This window comes from Cladophialophora yegresii (assembly GCF_000585515.1).
Source record: "Cladophialophora yegresii CBS 114405 chromosome Unknown aczIN-supercont1.2, whole genome shotgun sequence".
Taxonomy (NCBI): Eukaryota; Fungi; Ascomycota; class Eurotiomycetes; order Chaetothyriales; family Herpotrichiellaceae; genus Cladophialophora; species Cladophialophora yegresii.
This window is the reverse complement of record NW_006913046.1, coordinates 4,497,759-4,518,389: the sequence shown is the minus strand read 5'-3', so window position 1 is coordinate 4,518,389 and position 20,631 is coordinate 4,497,759. Positions and strand designations below refer to the sequence as shown.

General features: G+C 54.3%; 11 protein-coding genes across 11 annotated transcripts; 5 read left to right on the top strand and 6 right to left on the bottom strand.

Annotated features, from left to right (window-relative positions):
- Positions 1 to 106: 106 nt before the first annotated feature.
- On the bottom strand, positions 107 to 1,349 carry A1O7_03548 (replication factor C subunit 4; the record flags this gene model as incomplete). Its single annotated transcript, XM_007757567.1, has 4 exons — positions 107 to 329; positions 411 to 833; positions 887 to 1,207; positions 1,255 to 1,349. The coding sequence occupies 4 exons, from the start codon at positions 1,347 to 1,349 to the stop codon at positions 107 to 109; spliced, it is 1,062 nt and encodes a 353-aa protein (XP_007755757.1).
- A 548-nt stretch (positions 1,350 to 1,897) lies between these two features.
- On the top strand, positions 1,898 to 2,815 carry A1O7_03547 (uncharacterized protein; the record flags this gene model as incomplete). The annotated part of the gene is made up of 1 exon (XM_007757566.1): positions 1,898 to 2,815. The coding sequence occupies one exon, from the start codon at positions 1,898 to 1,900 to the stop codon at positions 2,813 to 2,815; it is 918 nt and encodes a 305-aa protein (XP_007755756.1).
- A 1,431-nt stretch (positions 2,816 to 4,246) lies between these two features.
- A1O7_03546 (uncharacterized protein) lies at positions 4,247 to 4,483 on the top strand (the record flags this gene model as incomplete). Its single annotated transcript, XM_007757565.1, has 1 exon — positions 4,247 to 4,483. One exon carries the CDS (start codon positions 4,247 to 4,249, stop codon positions 4,481 to 4,483), a length of 237 nt encoding a protein of 78 aa, XP_007755755.1.
- A 1,271-nt stretch (positions 4,484 to 5,754) lies between these two features.
- On the bottom strand, positions 5,755 to 7,748 carry A1O7_03545 (uncharacterized protein; the record flags this gene model as incomplete). Its single annotated transcript, XM_007757564.1, has 3 exons — positions 5,755 to 7,437; positions 7,495 to 7,549; positions 7,603 to 7,748. The coding sequence occupies 3 exons, from the start codon at positions 7,746 to 7,748 to the stop codon at positions 5,755 to 5,757; spliced, it is 1,884 nt and encodes a 627-aa protein (XP_007755754.1).
- A 952-nt stretch (positions 7,749 to 8,700) lies between these two features.
- Positions 8,701 to 9,078, bottom strand: A1O7_03544 (uncharacterized protein; the record flags this gene model as incomplete). Its single annotated transcript, XM_007757563.1, has 1 exon — positions 8,701 to 9,078. One exon carries the CDS (start codon positions 9,076 to 9,078, stop codon positions 8,701 to 8,703), a length of 378 nt encoding a protein of 125 aa, XP_007755753.1.
- Positions 9,079 to 9,496: 418 nt separating this feature from the next.
- On the top strand, positions 9,497 to 10,090 carry A1O7_03543 (uncharacterized protein; the record flags this gene model as incomplete). The annotated part of the gene is made up of 1 exon (XM_007757562.1): positions 9,497 to 10,090. One exon carries the CDS (start codon positions 9,497 to 9,499, stop codon positions 10,088 to 10,090), a length of 594 nt encoding a protein of 197 aa, XP_007755752.1.
- Positions 10,091 to 10,196: 106 nt separating this feature from the next.
- Positions 10,197 to 11,752, bottom strand: A1O7_03542 (uncharacterized protein; the record flags this gene model as incomplete). Its single annotated transcript, XM_007757561.1, has 4 exons — positions 10,197 to 10,364; positions 10,420 to 10,548; positions 10,601 to 10,966; positions 11,021 to 11,752. The coding sequence occupies 4 exons, from the start codon at positions 11,750 to 11,752 to the stop codon at positions 10,197 to 10,199; spliced, it is 1,395 nt and encodes a 464-aa protein (XP_007755751.1).
- A 491-nt stretch (positions 11,753 to 12,243) lies between these two features.
- A1O7_03541 (uncharacterized protein) lies at positions 12,244 to 14,946 on the top strand (the record flags this gene model as incomplete). The annotated part of the gene is made up of 1 exon (XM_007757560.1): positions 12,244 to 14,946. The coding sequence occupies one exon, from the start codon at positions 12,244 to 12,246 to the stop codon at positions 14,944 to 14,946; it is 2,703 nt and encodes a 900-aa protein (XP_007755750.1).
- Positions 14,947 to 15,563: 617 nt separating this feature from the next.
- A1O7_03540 (uncharacterized protein) lies at positions 15,564 to 17,828 on the bottom strand (the record flags this gene model as incomplete). Its single annotated transcript, XM_007757559.1, has 2 exons — positions 15,564 to 17,262; positions 17,317 to 17,828. 2 exons carry the CDS (start codon positions 17,826 to 17,828, stop codon positions 15,564 to 15,566), a joined length of 2,211 nt encoding a protein of 736 aa, XP_007755749.1.
- A 506-nt stretch (positions 17,829 to 18,334) lies between these two features.
- On the top strand, positions 18,335 to 19,279 carry A1O7_03539 (uncharacterized protein; the record flags this gene model as incomplete). Its single annotated transcript, XM_007757558.1, has 1 exon — positions 18,335 to 19,279. The coding sequence occupies one exon, from the start codon at positions 18,335 to 18,337 to the stop codon at positions 19,277 to 19,279; it is 945 nt and encodes a 314-aa protein (XP_007755748.1).
- Positions 19,280 to 19,333: 54 nt separating this feature from the next.
- A1O7_03538 (uncharacterized protein) lies at positions 19,334 to 20,476 on the bottom strand (the record flags this gene model as incomplete). The annotated part of the gene is made up of 1 exon (XM_007757557.1): positions 19,334 to 20,476. The coding sequence occupies one exon, from the start codon at positions 20,474 to 20,476 to the stop codon at positions 19,334 to 19,336; it is 1,143 nt and encodes a 380-aa protein (XP_007755747.1).
- Positions 20,477 to 20,631: the final 155 nt, after the last annotated feature.

Sequence of the window (20,631 nt, the reverse complement as noted above, 5' to 3'; positions counted from 1 at the left end):
TCTCGCCGCGTGTCGTCGTCCGCTCCGTCCACCGAGACGCTCGTGAGGGACATTCCCCTGATCATCAGGCCTTGACGGTTGACCCTTTTTCTGATTGCTAGCTCTTTCACGTCGGCACTTCGAATAATTCGGGCTTCATGTTAATCCTGCACAATTTCGCTAAACAGCCGCTCAACTGCAGAAAAGATTGCACTCCCTCGAGAATGCGCATATGAGTGAAGCCAATTTCTTTGATGAATTCGAGTTTCGAGTGCTCCGAAAGCGTCGGAATCGTCTTGGTCACCCGGAACATAGTGCTGATGATGTCGTGTGAGGAGTACCCAAGATCCCTATTAGGTTTGCACCGGACCGATCAGTGACGCGTCCCACATTTGCGGACATTTCCCTCGAATGTGATGGATGCGACTTACCATAACTCCTTGAGCGAGTCGACAGCGCTGTCGATCTTCCCTTCCCAGCATGCCTTGATCATTGCTTGAACTTTGACGGGATGCGGACTGTCGACAACTCGGAATACGTTGTCCCCGCTGACGAAACCGAATCCTGCCCACGTACTCTGCAGGTTATTGATGGCTTGTCGCATGTCGCCCTCGGCGCTAAACACGAGAGCAGCCAGGCCGTCTTCGGTATGCTCGACCTTCTCTGCCTCGATTATTTGCATCAACCGTTGCACGACTTGCGCGTCCGTCAGGCGTGAATATCGTAGGATGGCGCATCTCGACTGCAGAGGTTCGATGATCTTGTTTGATTGGTTACAAGCGAAGGCGAAGCGAGTTGTGTTCGAGTAAATCTCCATGGTTCTTCGCAGAGCTTGTTGCGCTCCAGCAGTCATGCTTTGACGTCCACGTCAGTTGCGTACGCATGGAATGGTCACCTGCCTGCGTACCTGTCTGCTTCATCCAAGATCACCAGCTTGTGTCGACCCGGAGGCAGCGTCACCTTCTTCTGGGCAAAACCTTTGATTCTGTTCCGTACAACATCGATACCTCGTTCGTCGCTAGCATTCAACTCGAGGACAGCCTCCTTGTATGCATCACCAAGTAGAGTACGCGCAAGACATAGGATCGAGGTCGTTTTGCCAATACCGGGCATTCCCGAGATAATGACATGAGGCATGTTCCCATCTTTGGCGATGATTTTGAGTCGCTCAATCGTCTCTGAGTTTCCCACAACATCATCGAGGTAGACAGGTCGGTATTTCTCTACCCTGGACATGGGTTAGCGGCGTTAACATGCAAATAAGGCGGGGTGAACAACCAGGGCAGTTCGTAGTCAGGCGCTGTACCGTTGGCATTGGCATGGAGAGCCTTTCTTGCCCCAGCGGAGGACGATTCGGGTTGCCCTGACATTGTCCAGGCAGTTGCAGGTGGATTGGTACAGGGCAGCAATGGACGGATAGGAATTCTTCGGAGGGCTCAATTGCAAAGCGCAGGCGCGTCGGACGCGTCAAGATGGAATATTGATTTTACGGTGGACCAACTTTGCAAGATACTCCACCCTACTCAAGCACATTTCCAGGCCCCTTCTCGACGGCAACAGCTGGGGCTCGAAGTCTACCAAGCAGAATCCTGCTGCTCCTCTCCATGTACGGGTCAAACGCCTTGGCCAGAAACACAGACGTTGCACCCAAGTCCTACCATGTCGAGGTCTACTGATGGTCGATAGCAGTCTCTTGCTCCGGTCCTCCACAGTCAAGATAAAGGACTGCTGATGAATTCGCGTTCTTCTCGGAGAACAACTGCCGAAGCGAGGAAACGTCATGAAAATCAGGTAAGCGTTCGGTCTCGAGTACGATTTCTCTCTCCAAGATTATTTGCGGACGATATACAACGACTCTTGCGCCAGTAGTGTATCCGTCAGTTACATCGGACGTTGAGCCTGTCTGTCATCACTCGCAATGCTGGTACTCACCGGCACAAGCGGAAACCTGGGCTCCCGGGTCCTCGACACCCTCTTGCGCCAGAAGCTCATCCCACCCTCCCAGTTAATCATTTCAACAAGCAATCCCAGCAAAGTCCCACCTGCTGCCAAGGAAGCTGGCATTGAGATACGCGAGGGCGATTTTACATCTCCAGATTCACTTTCGTCCTCATTCAAAGGAGCAGATGCTCTTTTCCTGGTCTCATACCCTTCGCCGAGCGTCGACAGATGGCTTCATCACAAAGCCGCCATCGACACTGCCAAAGCCGCTGGAGTAAAGACCATCATTTACTCGAGTCTGATGTTCGGCGGCAAGACAGGCATGGACAGCATAGCCGGTGTCCAACAAGCGCACATCAAGACCATCGAGTATCTCACCAAAACTGGGCTGCAGTATGTGATTGTGAGAGAGGGCATTTACGCGGAAAGCTGGTGGCTGTACGCTGGCTTCCAACCACAGACCTTCAAGAAAGGCGACACTAGTGAGATCACGTTTGTCATTCCCAACGACGGTCCTGTGTCCTGGGTCACATGGGACGACTTAGGTGAAGCCACTGCCAAGATCCTTCAGAACTACGAGGGATATCTTGGCCAAACCTTGAATCTCACGGGGCCCAGAGCCACCAGCATTAGTGATGTTGCAAAGATCGTTGAGAAATGTACTGGTCGCAAAGTCAAGGTCAACATCGTAGGCAGACAGGAGGCTGAACGATATCACAAAGAGAACAAGAGTGTTCCGGAAAGCGGCTTCTGGGTCATTGAGAGCTGGGCAGGTTGGCATGATGGGATTGCGAATGGGGAGACCGCAACGGTCGATCCCTTGATCGAAGACATTCTGGGCAGAGCGCCTCGAGGCATCGAGGAGGTAGCTGACAGTCTCTTCACTCCTCGATGAGAGTGATGTTAGTGACCGTCTCTGTGTCCCTAAGTGAGATTCGGCTCAACTAACTGTCTCTTCACTCCTGAATGAGAGTTTTCTTAGCTGACTGTCTCCTTACTCCTAAGTGAGAGTTGTCTCAGCTGAGCGTCTCTTCACTTCTGAACGCAGATTATTTGACTTTTAGGCGTGGTAGCGCTTGAGTGTGAGGACAAAGCAAATCAGTACAGGATACTCTAGCAGCAAGTGAGAATACTGTAAGCAGATAAATTGCCTTTATTCCTCGAGGTGATCCAGCGAAGAGGATACAAAGTACGGAGTACGCACCGTAAGGAGTATTGTGCGCCTTTCCCCACAGCATCGGCCACGCAATGCAGATTGACTTGTTCGCTCATGCTCGCTTTATGTCCGTAACCTGCGTCCAGGAGCCAGCGTCGTCTCCCCTGGCGGGGCCCATGGTGTTGAGTAATGGCAATCCACCGGCTAAGCGATAACAAGAACGAGCGTGCTACGTCGCAAGGCTCACTGACTCTATTCCTCTTCCTCTTCTTCCACCACTCTCTCTCCTTACAGTGGCTCGGCGCCGGCTACGCGGCCATGCCTCCTCCATCATCATGGGCAAACTCCCACAGCCTTGCAGAACTAGTGAACTCAAATACTTGCCCGGTCATTGCGGCTTCACATGCTGCACGATCCATTGTGTGCACTGCCACACCGTTCAGGTACACAATAGGGCGTATTTGCTCAGGGACAACTAAGGCACCCTCCGGATGTATCCGGCTCACCTGGACCGAAGCGCGACCAACAACCTTTCACGGGTTGGAAAATATGCACACAACCTGAGACAGTCACTCACAGCCTCGACAGGCTTTTCCGGTTCAGTGCAATGGTTGCGAAACTGTCTGCCTTGACGCGTCGGTGTGGGAACCCACTGTTATTGGGTTGTTCGGGTACGCGCACGAAAGAGGCATCTCTGATATGCAAGTCTGCCTCGGGGCGTCGTAATCCCCCCAATTCCACGCCTTTCCCACGCCCATGCTGGTCTCCATCCACGTTACATGCCACGGATGCGCCAACGTGCCGAACGGCGCATAGGGATTTATACACAGTTATGGAGTATGGCGTACTCCTGACTCGTGCTGGGTAGTGTATCTCTGGGCACATCACGGCGTGCTGTGTACACTGCCTACCCCTCCGCTAATGTATACTGCACCCGCGCCCCTTGCCATGTGAGTCTTTTTCTCGGGCTTTTGAAGCCTTGACCCTCTTCGAGCATCGATTTACTGTCCTCGTGCTGGAAGCCTTCACATACCTCAGGCGTCGAGCGTTTCTTCGTCCTGGGAACTTATTGCCGCCGTCACTGTTAACTCTACCTGGCTGCTCATCGCCAGCCAGACAAAGACACAAACACGGTCCATCAGTCAGTCACTCAACCAGCAAGTCTTCACGATGGGCCTCTCGGACGGCCTCGTCGTCTTCCTCTGCATCCTCGTTGCAGGGATCGTGGTCGCCGGCGCCGCTGCCATGCATCGAGTCTACGCGAGCCGCGAATTTACCGCCGAGCTACCCCGGATCCCGGACGACCAAGCGAACTATATGCGGACTGTACGCGCGAGGAAGTGGCCTCTCTTTCAGTACGAGGCACGTCAAGTCGCGCCGCCGTCGACGAACACCTCTGCCGTGTGAATTACGGCGAGAGTCTCAAGCCTGAAGCGTGGATGCGGAACATGCAGGAGTCGACTTTCGACGCCTCCTTACTTACGGGAACGGACGTCTCGATTCTTTACAGTGCAAAAGTTGTGCTGCGAGGGCGGCATCTCGGATTTGCTGCTGCGGGACAGCGTCATCGGATCACGTTACCCATGTGAGACTCCGCGCAGGAGTATTCGTGGATGGCAGTGTCGTGGCGCAAGTACTGTACCATAATCGTTCAAGATTGCCTGCTGCACAGGAAATGCATGCCACGTCGATGTCAAAGGAATCTACCAACGGTCTGAGAAAAATCCCGCCCCAGCTCCGGATAATGCAGAACCGGCCCTTCTCTCCTGTCCCGAAGCAAGGAAGTGAACACCCTTCCGCCACAAAGCAAGAAGAAGGAATGTCCATCGTGCAGCAAGATACACGAAGGCTCGTCCAGTCCAAAGCATCGTCACGGAGGCCAGCGCCCACGAGTGCGAAGGCGAATGCGAGCGCCAGCGCCAGCGCCAGCGTGCCATGACGTCCGGTACTACATATTTGACGCAATACAGCAAAGCACGGCACAGCAAAGCACAGGACAACAAAGACGCAACACACCGAGCCAGACAAACATCCACGCTCTCATCCACAGAAGCATATGCGGGTCCGGAAGGCGATCGACTACCGCCATCTCGTCACACTCATGACAATAAGGTCACCCCTACCGCGAACCACCCCGTGACGCTCGCTCATCCCAGACCATCCCTTAGATATCCGCACGGCCGGCCAACAAGGATCTGTCTACCATGGCTGCAAGACGTTCAGTCTAGGCCATGAATTTTCATATACTCGTCAGGAAGGGGAAGGGGATGGTCAGAGGGAGTTGCGCTACTCGCGCTGCTTTCACTGCTGGTTCCGGGGATGTGCTGTCACGCCTGCATGGGACGGAGAACCATGCTGTGATAGGGATCAATCCTGCTCGCCAGGTAACTCGGGTCCGTTGGTGGCATCCGACGTCAACCTCGCCGGATACTCAGAGTCAAAGAGTGGGTACTAGGGGGGAACTGGTGCCAGTAAGACCCAGGTTGAGGTACATGCCTCGCTGGTTTAGAGTATATCAGATGCCCTGGTTGGAACTGCAAACAGCAAGCACAGCCAGCACTTGCTTCATCAACAGAAGATATTCAGCTAGTGTTTAGACATTGGACCCGGGGCATCGATTGTGTTGCTTATCATTTACCCTATGTCGCGCACTCTAGAATATAGCCTTGTCCATCCGTTCACCAAGTATCGAAGTAATCAGTCCAGTCCATCTGGTGTGATTGTCCGCCTTGCTGGGCCCATTCTTTTGCTTGCACGTCGCTCCACATCTCTCTCTCTTCTTGTGGGATGAACCACGGTCCCTGACGCACCTCCGCCATGGGTGCTGCTACTCCGGCATTGCCGACTCCAGCATCAGAGTCTCCCTTCTGCTGAGAAATTAGGCCCACGCTGGCCTCTTGGCTTGGCGGGCCGATTTCGTCCCCCCAAACCCTTTCCCGTTCAGCGACACGGTGGCTTTCCTCATCAATTACAATGCCATCCTCTACTTCGGCATTAAGAACGTTCTCTTGTCCATGTGGGTTAAAACCTGCCTCCTCATCGCTCAAGACCTGCACTTTCGTTCTCTGGTCTTCAAAGATCCGTTTAAGCCACTCCGCAGCAATCGCAGCCACGCCATCTCCAGCTCCGTGCGATCGCAGCCTCATGGTAAGCACCTTGGTCAGGAACTCAGCTGCTGCTACCAGGCGATCTTTTCCCAATTCCACAACGGACTGCGCCAAGTGGAACTTCGATTGGAATTCGTCCCGCCAGCCTGAAGGCCCACCGTGGATGCAGATGCGGAGGCCGTCACCGATCAGCTTCTGGGCTTCGCTAAAGTTTTCGAGCCCGATATGACATTCGATAAGATAGTTCTTGGCCAGCAAGAGGTTAATGAGATTATCCTCAGTCGTATTGGTATTGTATTTCCACAACTGAATCCGAAAGAGGTCTTTGGCACTCCGGAGAGCTGCGTTCTTATCTGCAAGAGCGATAGCAGCTTCCACCATGACCGAAAGCAGGCGGCAGCTCTCCTCGTGCTGCTCACCAAGACGACGGGCTAGGATGTCGTTCCCCGCCAGCAATAGTCGGTGTGACAATTCTTTTGCGACGCTGGATGATCGACTGGCTGCCTGTAGGGCCATGAACAGGGAACGGCCTTGAATATGCAGCTCGGCCATTGCGCTCATGATCTGACGACTGAGCGCTGTACCCCAATTTGAAACCTTTTCTTGTCCGAATTCGTTGCAATGGACCACCGTAGATAGCATGGCCGCCATCAGAGGCAGAGGCGGAATCATGGCAAGTTTGGGCAAGATTTCGTCCATGTCAAGCCGAGCAGATTCCGCGTTGACCCGTGAATGGCGGTACTCCATAGCTACCAATAGGTTCGTAAGCCTCACCCTGAACTCGCTCACTATGGTGGCTGCCTCTTGCCAGATACTGAGATTCTCGTCGTGAGCCACGTCTTCAGCACAGACCTGGAAATACAGTCTGGCGTAATGAAGTGCCTGGTCTTGCAGCCTGAGTGAGTCAGGGGAATTGAGTATGCGAACACCGGTTGGCCGAGAGGTTACGAGCCATAGCTGGCTGTTCATCCGGGCGAGATCAGGGCTCGAACTTCGGACAAGAGTGGAGCTGAGGATTCCTTCCACAGGATGCTCTGTGTCGCCCGCAGAAGCATCTCTATCAGGACATGGGCTTGGGGTGCGGTATGTGGCGCCACCAGGCGTCGCGGGAGAGAATTCTGCTGGATTAAGCCGCCTCCGCTTCCAGTAGTGTTCGACATCATGTCGGCTGCGTTTCTGACCTCGAATCGAGAAGATAGTGTCCTTCCCATGCCGTTCTTGAAGCTTCTGAAAGGCAAATAACATGTCAGATTGCTGGAGAGGAAGGAGTCAGCCTCATTCACGGGCATACGATGCACATGTAGCACTTACCTTGTTCCTCTTGTCGAGTCCCCAATTTTTGATATATGTCTTGTAATGGCATGCCCTCAGAACCAGGTCAGTCGCGTAAGGCTGGGTGCAGATCGAGTATGCACCTACTCTGCTCGAACCCCCTGTGCCTTCATGATATCCACGATCTCTGACAGCTTGAGATTCTGATCGCGATAGAGCGCCGTAAAGGTAGGCCGGATCTCCTCCTCCCATTCTCTTCGAGTATGGGGATGATTTCTTTTGCGCGGCTCCATTGCTGCGCTCTCTCGCGGGAGTACTCGCAGGCATAGAAGTCAGAAGGCTCTGGGAAGGGGAGGCCTCAACTTATAAGACGCCGGCTGCGCTGTGAGACAGACCCTGCGACGAGTCAAACGGGTACTCATGATGGCGGGTTACCAAAGTTGTTGGAAGGAGTTGATCGAGTCCTCAGCCTCAGCTACTGTACGGAGTAGACAAAGGTTGTTACAGAGGCCACCACCGCTGACGCTAATGCATGGCTGCATACGAGCGACCAGGGCTATACAGTAACGCAATGTGAGTGGCCTGCTCTCCGCCAATGTTTGGAGTTGAAATGCACAGCCCTGTCATCGCCCGACAGCAAAGCTCTTGGTATCGACTGCAGCTTGTGCCAGGGTATTCGAAGCAGGGAGATTAAGGCAAGCACGTAACGACTGTTCCGCAAGAATGGGTCATCGCTTCCACCTGGAAGGCAATACTCTCTTTCCTTGACCCGAACGACGCTGCCTTGCGTCCATCTAGTCTGCTCAGAACCGGCACCTGCTCGGTAGGATCATCCATCAGTCCATCACTCCAGAGACCGCCTTTCGTCATCCAGAGAGCTCGTCGACTGCGGCATTCTTCCTGCCTGAGCTAGAAAAAGGCAACCTGCACCTGCATACCCTGTGCGAACCGAACTTGTGTCCCAGTCCTCCTCGGCAGCGGCAAACAATGCCCACCCGAAGAGGATCTGTTCTTCGATCTCTGCTTCAGCAAGTGCACTAGTGTAAAGGCTGTGCTGAGCACTTCCTTGTCCTGATTCTCGAACGGCTCGTGGCTCACGGCCAGTCCCTCCTCAACGCGCAGGTCAAATCCTCGCTTGTAAAAAGGAGCTCGACTGTGACGCAGACCAAATGAACGGCCAAGTAAACCGTGCTCCTAAGTTCTCAGCGGATGCAGTGTCTTGTCCTTGCTTCCTCACTTTCAAGTTCAATCGCCTCGTCCTGGAGTCTGCATCTTGTCCGCCTCCTGATGCCTCCGCTCGACCATCTCCCGCAGTTCCCTCTCCTCCTCCCAGGCCCTCTCGCTCCTCGCCAACGCCCGCCTCCTTCGCCTTACTCCTTCATTGAACTCTCCAACTGCCCTCTCTGCAAAGATACATCCTCCTAGCGTCATGGCAGATATCTGGATGAAGACCTTGAACTGTACCGTAAGACCGCGGTAGAGAGGTGTGTACCGGTTCAGCAGAAAGTGACTGGCGAAGGAAATGACGCCGAAGCGCAACGCGCCCTGGGCGAAACCAGAGGCCGCAATTGGGGTGAGGGCTTGGGGTGGGGCGATATCCGTTATGTGCGATGGGGGTGGCATTGTCGTGGATAGGTGTTACACTTTACGCGCAGCTGGAAGCGAGAGATCAGAGTGCCCCGCGGGTATCAATACAGAACCTGTATATAGCGTAGCTCGAGGCAAGCAAAGTAAATGACAGCTTTTTCAATGTTCGACAGTGCATGAGGCTATAAGAGGTGTGTAGTCAGTCGGCTACGACGACGAGGTACCTCGCAGTGATCAGTTCTGAAGCTCATCCCCCCATCTCTGGGTGATCTCCATCTTCACTAGATCATGACGTCGACTTTGCGGGCCTCAGTCGAGACCGGCCCAACTTCGGATCGCAACATGGAAAAAGTTCACCGACGAGCCAGCCTCGCCCGCGTCGAATCCTGACTTCCCAGTGTCACTATCTACAGTCGCCTACTCCGTAATCCAAAGGCACCGAGCCGGTTGTAACATGGCGCCCATGAAGACCGCCACCAAGAAGAACCCCAAAGCCCGCAAGTCCACCACGGCAGGCCCCTCAAAATCCAAGTCCAAGGTCACGAAACGGCCACCGCCAAAACAAATCAAGACCAAGCCCGGCGTGCATTCGGGCGCCGCTTCCTCGTCGGGCAAACCCTCGAAGCGCAAAGAAAAGACCTACTCGGCCAAAGACCTCGACCTCCCCGCCCTGAACATGATAACCCCCGTCACCGCGCCCGAGAATCCCACGAATCTGGCCCGTCGCGGCGGGACTGGCAAGAAGAAGAATAAAATCTACATCGACGACGAGAAATCGATGAGGACGATCTTGGCGATGGTGACGGCCGAGAAGGAAGGGCAGATTGAGAGTAAACTGGTGAGGGCGCGGCAGTTGGAGGAGGTTCGGGAGGCGAGACGGGCGGAGATGGAGAGGCGGAAGGAGGGCAAGAAGGAGGAGCTGGAGGGGGTCAAGAAGGAGTTGAAGAAAGGCAAGAAGCGGAGAGATGGGAATGCTGGTGATGCTGAGGTGGCCAAAAGTGAGAAAGAGGGCGTAAAGAAGAACAAGAAGAGGGTTTCGTTTGCTTGAGGGCGTGGACAGTGATCGGGTCACCTCTATGCTCGTCTACGCACTCTATGCTTCTATGAGTGTCTATGACTGGAGTGGTGTGCGTTTTCACACTCTACACGGGAACTCATAATCCTGGGATGTGCATCTTCCGCCGCATCGGCTCAAAGACTGGTTTCAGAGGCTCTCGCTCTGCGCGGGATATCTGACCTTCGAGCTGAGCGTCGCTGACGTCTGTCTTGGAGATGGAGTCCAAGTCGATGTCGCTGGCCATGGCCTGGAAGAATGCTGTCGACTGAAGAAGGGTCAGCTGGAGGGGGACAAGTCACAGTTATGTGGGCAATACGTACAGCTCTCTCAAACCACCGTCTGCCACCGAGCTCGAACCAACTCAAATGACCACCACCCGGGGTCGTACACAGCACGCCGTACGGAGTCTGCTTGACTTCTTCTCGCGGCAGCGCTTCGCTCGCGGTTACCTGCCCTCCATCAGCTTCGGAGCACCAGGGGAACGGCGAAAGGTCGGCTTACCGGGTCGTCTTCAGCATGGATAGCCAGAAAAGGGATTCTGATGGCCATCACAGAATCGACAGAAGAAGCATCGCGATAATATGCTCCTTCTGTGGGATATCCCCAGGTGGGACCTTGGACATGCCGGTCGAATTCGTGGAGGTACTTGATCTTCCGCACGGCGTCGACGTTGATCATGGGATTTTTCGAGATGTGTTCGACGTGCTGCTCGAAAAGTCTCTTCATGCTCTTGCCCATAGTGGCAGAGTAGGCGTTGCGGTTGAACCAGGTCCTCTGCAGGGCTAGGCTGCCTGCCATGAGATCCCAGGGGTTGGAGAGGATGATGGCCGCTTTTAACGCGCACTCACTGCCCTCTTCGGCCAGGTACTAAGCTCATCAGCAGGCGGACAGGGAAGGGATCGCAAAGAATCATGTGCCTACGTTCGTCATGATGTTGGCACCGAGACTGAAGCCCATGCCAAACAGTGGACGGTTAGGAAATGTCTTCCTAAGCCATTGGACTACCTGCTTCACGTCCCAAGTGGCCCGTGCATTGTACAGCACACTGGTGGTGATCTTCGTCCCGGAGCAACCTCGCGAGATCACCACACATGCTTCCCACCCACCGTCGCCTACCAGAGGTGCAAGCGCATGGCGGAGGTAGAGCTCATGCGACCCTCCACTTAAACCATGTAGCATCACTAGCATCGGCTTGCTATCCAACGAACCAATATCCTGAAGCTCCTGCTCAGTAAAATAGCTAGTGCGCGGTGGTAGACCTGGGTCGTGCTTTTCGTTGGGCGCGGTGACGAAATCAACAGAGAATTGACCTGTGTATACTGGATCTTCGTTCTCAAAGATCCGGCGCTTGTAGTAGATGGGGACAGATTGTTTCGTCAAAGTCGTCCATATAGTCTGCAAATGGCCATTGAATAGGAACGGATTGAGTCGGCATGGTGGAATGAGTGTTTTGCATAGATCCGCAAATGAGGTCGTCTTGCCGTCTTTCGTCTTTAGGACCAGTGATTTCGTAGAATGCCAGTATCGTGGTTTCACCATTCTTAGTGCGTGGCTTGGAACGAGGGCAACAGCAGCCAGGAGCGTGAAGCCGACGAACGTGCTAAGGAATGGATGGTCCTGCGCTTGAGAGACAGATGTTTGAATCAGGTCCATGCTGATTCTGCCGCAAGTCGGCCGTCCTATGCCATCCTCATCCTGTCGATAGGCAGCTTGTTGTAGAGAGAGCTGTCGAACTAAGGGAGTTTCTATAAATATTGTGCGTAAATCAGTGTAGACGATACTCACGTTTCCCAAGTACGTAGCAACCAAGGCATACACAGTACTGTCTACACTACTGCGAACCGATTAGGATGACGACAAATCGGGCTAGGCCTTCTTGGCAGACTAGTGCAGCCCTGACGGCGGAGAGGGCTGTATGAGCGCGATGTGATATCGCCGTCAAACACCGTTGTCAAAACGGGCCCATGCAAAGGCAGATGGCATATGCTGGGTCGGATGAGCCGGGAATGTCGAGCAAGGAACCCGTACAAATGTCCTCCCACTGTATGAGGTCCTGTCAGATTTAGACGCGTGCTGGGCAGTGAGGGAGTAAAGAGAGATATCAATGAAAAGAGGGCGCGACAGCTTGCAATCCCGCCTACAACATGGATCACAACTACTGTTACAACAATGCCAATTGGAATGGCAACTTCACTTACCAATCCAACGGCAACTATTCTCAACCTGGATTCGCAGTCAATCCGTATTCACAGGAGGCTCCCAATTCCAACGCCCAGCCTTACCATCAATCATCGTATTCCCAGCCTGTCCAGCAAAACTATCCTCAGTACTACAGTAATCAAGCGCAACAATATCAGTTCCAATTCCAGCAGCCTTCACACCACTTCTATCACAGTCATCCTCCAACCCAACCCATATTGCCTCCAGTGCTCCCCCAGTCCGAGATAGAAGTCATCGTGCCCCGTCATCCCATTCACTCCGCCCCACCGAAGCAGCAGCCTCAGCAACCTCAACAGCTTCGGTCCAGCTTCCAAGCCCAATTTCAGCCACCAGCGGCGGTCGAATCGTCGTACCACTGGACTCCGCAACCAAAGCAGCAACAGCCACAACCGCCACAGCAACAGCAACAGCAGCAGCAGCAGTATCGCCATGTATCACAATCACCTCAGGACCGCATGAGACAAGCTGAGCCGCCACGAATGGTGATCGAAGTACCCAAACCTACCATGCCGCAGAAAAAGTTTGCGAATGGCAGCTCACACCGGACTTCCACCTCTACCGCCGTAACTCCTCAAAGATCCACTCAACAGAGCCACAACGGCGCCTTGCAATCGGTCGAGGTCAAAGTCAAGAGCCCGCCGACGGCATCGAAACCACCCCCTCCACGTGCCATGGCCACGGAGTTCGAAGAACAAGAGCCAGATTACCCCACTCTCCTTTGTGTCCTTGCCGATGACTATTTCGATGAAGCTCGCAAATTGCCAGCTCTAACTGAAAGGTATTATACCTTGATCTCCAAGGCTCTCGGCTGTCTTGAGTCCGCCCTTGCCAATTTCAAGCTACCTCCGCTGCAGGAAGCACAGATCTCTTTGCGCTACTCTCGAATACTGTATGACGAAACCGAAAATTACGACGAAGCTGAGACGACCCTGACGAAATCAATAGAGCTATGTGAACGACACAAGTTCCTCGATCTGAAATACGAGATGCAGCTTCTTCTTTCCAAAGTCCTTTACGAATCAAAGCCGAAAGCCGCTCTAAGAGATATTCAGAGGATGATCGAAGACATCGAAGCCTACCGCCACACTGTTTGGTTGTATATCTTTCGCTTTCAGCACGCCATGTTTTCATTGGCATCTTCCGCTCCTGGCGAATTCCACAGTGCTATCGTGCAGCTGGAGAGGATTTCTGTCCTAGCCAAGCAGAATTCGGACGCCGGGGTCCTTGCTTTTGCGGCGACGCTAGAAGCTCTCCTACACCTGTCGAGCTCGAGTCATGAAGCGGTCACGGCCACACAAACGGCTTTAGCAAAGGCCAGGGCTATGCAATTAAATCCAGACGTCGAGTCCAACCCAAAGATGACCATCCTGCTGGAGTTCATCGATCTTGCATGCAGCGTACGGGAATCCAACATTGCACAAAGCAATGCCAAGCGGAAGGTCATGGTTGAGGTCCTCGACCAGATAGCCAAAGACAACAGCTGGAGAGATGACGGCTCGATCTATATCCCGATGTCGAAACAAACTGTCGGGGGGATTCAGCTGCAAGCTCATAAACATGTCGTCGAGAGAGACGGGAAGTATTATCTTGTGTTCTCGTGGTTAGGGATGGAGGAAGTCGAGGCTCTAGCGTACTTGTTTTCCGCTGACAGCTCAGCGTACAAAAACGGCATAGATGGTGGAAAGGCGGAGATCTTTGCAACGGAAGGCTTATCAGGGGTTCGAGCGCTGGCAAAGCCTAGTCTCACCGCGGGTTACCGACACTCTGAGAGAGTTCACGCCTTCCAGAAGCTGTTGGAAGCCGAGTTCTTGTTGTTGCTCAGCTTCCTGCAGTGCTCGAAAGGTCAATACGACGAGGCAAACAGAGGCTTGGGCAAAGTTAGCACGATCTCCGAAGCCGTTGGTGACGCTTTCCCACTCAACATGAGATATGCGGTGCTTTACCTAAGAGGAGTCATCCTCCAAGGAACCGGAGACCTCGTTACTGCCCTGCAAGTCTACCAGTCGCCTCTCTTCAACCTCACACCACAACAATCTGCATCTTCGGCTGTCTCAAGCGCATCTAACCGAAAGACAAGCTCGTGCTTTCCAGACTCGGACGTCACACGCAACTTCTCCATCCTGGCAGCGATGAATTCCGCCTTTATCATCCAAGCTTCGAATCACCCCCAACATAACCGCCTGTCCTCGCTGATTAAAAGCCTCGACGGCGCCGTCCAAACATGCGCGAACAAATACATCCAAGCCCATTTCTCCCTCCTCGTCGCCGTCCTCTCCGGCACGACCCTCACGGTGAAGCAATACCTCAAATCCGCCATGGAGGCCGGCAAAGCTATCGGCAGCGCGCAGACCACGGCCCTCGCGCTCATCTACATGCAAGAGAAACTCTTCAAGGGCGTGGTTGATGAGCAGGCACTCAAGTGCGCAAAGGCCGCGAGCCAGCAGACCAGGAGGTGGGGCTCGCCGATGTGGATGCACGTCACTGCGGGTTTGGAGGCCCGGGCGCTCGATATCAATGGGTATGAAGACGAGGCAAAAAGGAGGAAACAGGAAGGCGAGGCCGGGTGGGAGATCTTGCCAGAGGCTATCAAGAGCGCTTCAGCTATCAGCAGCGGCATGGCCGTTTGATTTTGATTTTCCCTGCATCTCTTCAGGAGTCAAAGCGTGCCAAAAAACATTCAAAGCAAGGATGATTGATGATTCATTAGTCTACCTGATATGTCGCGTGCCGTTGACAGGGAGTGGCCTGTACAGGACTGTAATTCTACCTTCTGAAAGCAAAACATTCGAAGACTACGAAGGGCCGGTACGACGGCGAGGTGGACCGACCATCGAAATGATACGACGACAGTTGTACTAGGGACCGTTGTTCATCTCTGAACCCTGTATGGTCTCACGACTTCGTGAGCTCGTCGTCATTCAATCTCAAGAGTGGAGAGAAGCCAGAAACCCATCATCCAATAACGCATTATCCTGCTGCGCAAATGCCGCGAGTTAGGGGCCAGCCTAATTAGACGGCAGCCGGTCCTGTGTGCTTCTGAAAGCTCAGGGCCTATAAAGCATATGGACGGGACAATCTCAGCTCGTGGAGCTCAAGTACGAGCAGTCAGCTACAGTAGCATAAGTTGTGGTGCAGCAAAGCCTGATTACTGCCGCTCGGGCAGAGAGGTGTTGCGCGTCTCATAGACTACCGTACTGTAACAGCAAAGCAGCAGTCCGAGCCCGAGCCCATTTACTATTGTGTCTCAAGCACCTAGACTCTCAGGTGTCATTGGCTCATGAACTGTCGTTTCGTTGAGGTTTACGTTCCCTCCTTCGGCGCCGTCATTTCTTGTGTTTCGACAAGAGGCCTCTATTTCTTCATCTTTGTCATGGCGGCGTGTTGCGCTTGTCGTGCTGCCTTGGATGCCGTGTCCTTTGCTCGCCTTTTTGCCTTTCGCGCCATTCGTATTGCCCGCCTGTTCTCGTGCCGGTACTGTGCTCGTGCCTGAAGTCTGGCCAGAGACTCGGGGCTCCTCTTGAGTTTCTCTGACAGCGTCAGCCAAATCACCCCCACGAGCAGATGACTCACTGCGCCTTGGTTTCTTAATCCCATCAATAGTAGCCACGGCACCAGCACCCGTAGCAGCACCAGCGGTCAGTTGATGTTGATGTTGGCTTTGATTCTGGGTTGATAGGCTCTGATTCAGACTGAGACTCCGGTTAATTTGGGCTTGCAGATCGTCCAGGGTGGTGCCGCCATCGTCATCGCGACTTACTCCATCGTCCATTTCGACTTCTACTGGCTTGTATTGTGGCAGGTCTTTTCCGGACACAGGCATTGGAGATTCCCTCGGCGTCTGTAGCTGCTCTGGTTGATAAGACGACTCTCGGTCGCCAATGCTCGGGTCGGGTGTGGGAGACGATGCACGGTCTCCGGCGTTCTGTAGTGCTTTTTGATCAACAGTTTCGTCCACAACACCGGGTGCTTGTCGTTTGCCGGTTTGCCATTCCCGAATCAACCTGGACACGTCCACCTGCCACGTGAGTTCTTCCAGCTTCTGCTGTACAGACTGCACAGTAGCTTCTTCGGCAACGCGCCAGGCTAGTTTCGCTTTTATTCCAGTTTTGGGCTCGTTGTTGAGGAATTCTGGGATCTGCAGCAGATTGTGCGGTTGTGCCAGCGCTTTAACTTGACTGTCATCCACGAGCACAGTATTGCTTTGATCCCAGCGCTTGCCCGGATCTGCCTTCCTCTGGATGGTCTCATCTTGCCAGACCGGCTCCAATCGCTTGTATACCTGGACCTTATTGTAATACTGCTCCCGAGTCAAGCCTAATTTGTCCCTGGCCCACACAGCGGCCAATGCCGCCTGCTGGTCTGGACGAAAGAACTTCTCCACCATGGCAGCGCAGTTCTCAGGCCTCGCCGAAGTATATACCATGACCACATGATTCCGGAAGAGGTAATCCAGTAATGAAGGAATACCAGGCCTCACAATGACGTTCTTAGGTCTGCTCTTGTTTGGTCTAACAAGCACAGTGCCATTGAGGTCGAGGATGACCAAGAGCTTTTGTGGTCTGTCTCTGGTGGCAGGATTGAGCGCAGCATTTCTCCCGTACTCTTCCGTCGGACGTGGGGCCTCCCCGGCAGGATCCAGGCTGGGGTGCCGAGAGGTTCTCTGGGCTGCCGGTCCTCCTGGGAGAGCAGAGCTACTCGAAGTCGTGACTGACTTGAGAAACTTGTCTGCGACGCCAGTACTGAAGGGGGCAATCTGATCGGGTCTCCTACTGCGCAGTGGATAGCGCCCGCTTCTCGTTTTTGGCGGAGCCTGCACAGTTGGTGCGGGTATCTGGCGAGCTTTAGATCGACGACGTGGATCCTGCGTTTGAGCTCGAGATTGACCCTGCAAGGCACTACTTGCCTGCTGTATGACCTGTCTCTCAACTGTACCATTGGACACCCTGTAAGGTTTATTAACTCGATACGAAGGATACCGAGCGTAGCTGTGAACTAACCTTAGAGGCTGGTATGGCTTGAAATGCGAATGTTCGACAGGTGCTGGACGTTGGAAGGGCGGTATACTGTGGTTCACTGCTTGTGGAGCGAGAGGATATGCCTGCTGTCCAAGCTGCGGCGGGGTGTACATTTGTTGCCCTTGTGGTGCCTCTAGGCCTGCATTGTGACCTAGCGGAGCCCAAGAAGGAACGTGCTGCTGGCCGCTGCCGAAAAGGGTGGGATGAGATTGGAAGAAAGGTTGAAAATCAGCGGCTGTCTGAAGATTGTTTGTGCCATCTCTGTAAGATCTCCAGGCGTCCACTGCAGCATATATGTCAACTCTGTTCTGGCAGTACCGGAAGAAGTCATGGTATTCACCTTGGTGGACCTGAGCCAGTCGATCTGGTAACGAGAAGTTGCCAGTATCTCTGTTGAATGGCACCTGCTTTGCTGTGTCTGATGATCGGCTCCCTTGCTGCTGACCATGGTGCGCATGTTGCGCCGCTTTGGCGCCGCCTTTCTTCTTACCCATGGTGCGTAGCGCAGGAGGATGAGGTGGCGAAGGGAGAGAGTAAAGAGGTGTTCGGAACAGGTGGGATGTGCGGTGCCACTGAGAATAAAGTGTTAGCTAGTAGCCACAATGAGATGGATTAGAAAGACTTGAGGGTGAAGCGGACTTTTGTTGACAGAGTGCGGCAGAGGGCAGCTTCCCTGCGCAGCAATGCCAGGTTGGGAGCGCGTTGGGTGGCTCGCGAAGTACTAGCGACTAATTCACAGCAATGTGAAGGTGAAGTGAAGTTCATCCAACAGGCAGACCTCTAGCCAAAATCTTAAAGAGGCCGAGAAAGTAGCATTTGCGCGGGGATGACCCTGCCTGTTTCCGCATGGTGTCCCAAATAAGCTTATCTCAATCAAGGTTACCGATCGCCCCGGAATGACCCTTAGTCCTCGCCGCTTTTTCAAAAAGTTTCGTACACGACTGCGTCTGTATGAGACCCGAATTCTACCGCGGCAGTCACTATTTCTGCAACAGAATCCATGGCGCCACTCCGGCTCGCGGATCGACCTGTCCAGCTAAGACACGCCTACGAAGAGGAAGAAGAGCTTGGGCTGTCCAACGAGGATATCAGCGACGAGGCACAATCGGATGGAGGGAACTCGGTTGGAAGCGACTCGCAGTCAGAGGGCGAGGACACAGCTCCCTCATCCGGCGCGGACGAAGACGACGATGAGAAGGCAGAAGATGAACAAACCTCGTTGGCAGATATAAGTTTTGGTGCACTCGCAAAAGCACAAGAGACATTCAACCCCAAGCCTCGAAAACGGAAGCTTGGCGAGACTCGAGAAGAGCCCGCGGCACCCGATGACGGCCGAGACGGAGGCGAGACATTTGACACCCGCAGGCGAGCAAAGGAAGCACGGCTCGACGCTCCAAAGCGAACATCCAAGCATGCGCCGACCATCGAGTCCGCGCGAAAACCCGTCTCCCGCAAAAGAACGATATTCGAGCCTCCACCGTCGGCGAAGTCGCGAGACCCTCGTTTCGATCCCACTGTCATGTCTAGCAACCGCGCTCCCAGCGCCGCGGAGAAAGCCAACAAGAACTACTCTTTCCTGTCGCAGTACCAAGCGGAAGAGATATTGCAAGTGAAAACCCAGATCAAGAAGGCCAAGGACCCCGATGTAGTCGAGGATCTCAAACGACAAGTCATGTCGATGGAGTCGAAGGTGCGGAGTGCGCAGAGCAGACAGCGAGAAGCCGAGATCCGGAAGAAACACAAGGAGAAGGAAAAGGAGGCGCTCCGGTCGGGCCAGAAATCAAAGCCCTACTTCTTGAAGGAAGCAGACGTCAAGAGACTCGCCAAACAAGAACGATTCGAGAGCATGGGCAAGAAAGTCCGTGACAAGGCTGAGAAGAGACGCCTGAAGAGGGAGAAGGGTAAAGAAGCCCGAGACATGCCGAAAGTGAGACGAGAACGGTAGCAAAGTGCGTCGCAGTTGCAGATGCATCTACACCAGTACCGAAGACACTGTCTACTATGGTTTCAACTGCATATCAACCACCAACTTCCCACCGACCCCTTTATGATAGTCCTCCACCAACCCGTTCAACTGCTCCAGTGGATACGTCCGGATCCTGGCCCTGACTCCGTGCTTGGCCGCAAAATCCACCATGGCCTGCAACTGGCGATTCCTCCCGGTCAAGACGCCCACCAACTTGATGTGTCGAAAGACGAGATCGCCGGGCTTGAACTTCCAGCCATCCTTGGGGAAACTCACCGCCACGCAGGTGCCGTGGTTCTTCAGCACGGCCATGCCAAAGTCAAACGCGGCCTGCGACTCCGGCAGGATGATGGACGAGTCGCAGCCCTTTTCGCCCTCGAGGCCCTGCGCCGCCGCGCCGAAGATGCGGTTCTTGACGTCCTCCACGGACTCCTTGAGCGCGTCCACGACGTGGACCCGCTTGCCGTCCTCGCCGAGCTCCTTGACCACGTCGTCCAACATCCCCATCGCCGGCGTCGTATCCACGGCGACGACATTCCACCCCAGCTTCGCCGCAAACTGCACGCCCAGGTGGCCCAGCCCACCCCCTGCGCCCAAGATCGCGACATACTTGCCCTCTCCATTTGCCTGACCTTCGGCCGTCTGCACGCCCGCCGCCTCGAGCGAATTCCACACCGTCACGCCCGCACACATCAACGGCGCAATGTCCACGGCCCTCATGCCCCCAGTCTCCGGTACCCGCGCAACCTGCCGACTATCAACGAGACACCAGTCCTGGAAGCCCCCGTCCCGGGTCAGCCCGAGGTTGCGCGCGCGTGTGCACCAGACGCCATACCCGGGCATGTCGCCGTCGTTGTGCACGCACTCGGAACATTCTCCGCACGGGTTGAACGCTCGTCCCGGCACGCCGACCAGATCTCCCTTCTTCAAGCCCCTTTTCTCTGCAACTTTCTCCGCCTCCGGACCGAGCGAGTCGATAATCCCAGAAAATTCATGGCTGCCAATGCGCGGCAGGCCCTGCTGCATGGCGCCCGACGCGAAGACCGCGTCCGTATGGCAGTATGACGCGGCCTGGACTCGGATGAGGAGCTCATAGCCTTGTGGTGCCGGAGGCGCAGGGTGGTCGGATTTGAAGGTGTACGGTTTGTTGAAGGATTCCAGGATTTGGGCGCGCATTTTGATGGGGGCGCTAGAACTTGTGTCGTTGGTCTTTGAAGAGCAAGAATAGGGGGCCGCGCTGCTGGTGATGGTGGAGGTGGTGGTAGTAGCACCAGTACTAGCGATGTTGTTGGTGTCCTCCGTTCGAACAATCCTGCAGCCGTAGCCGTAGC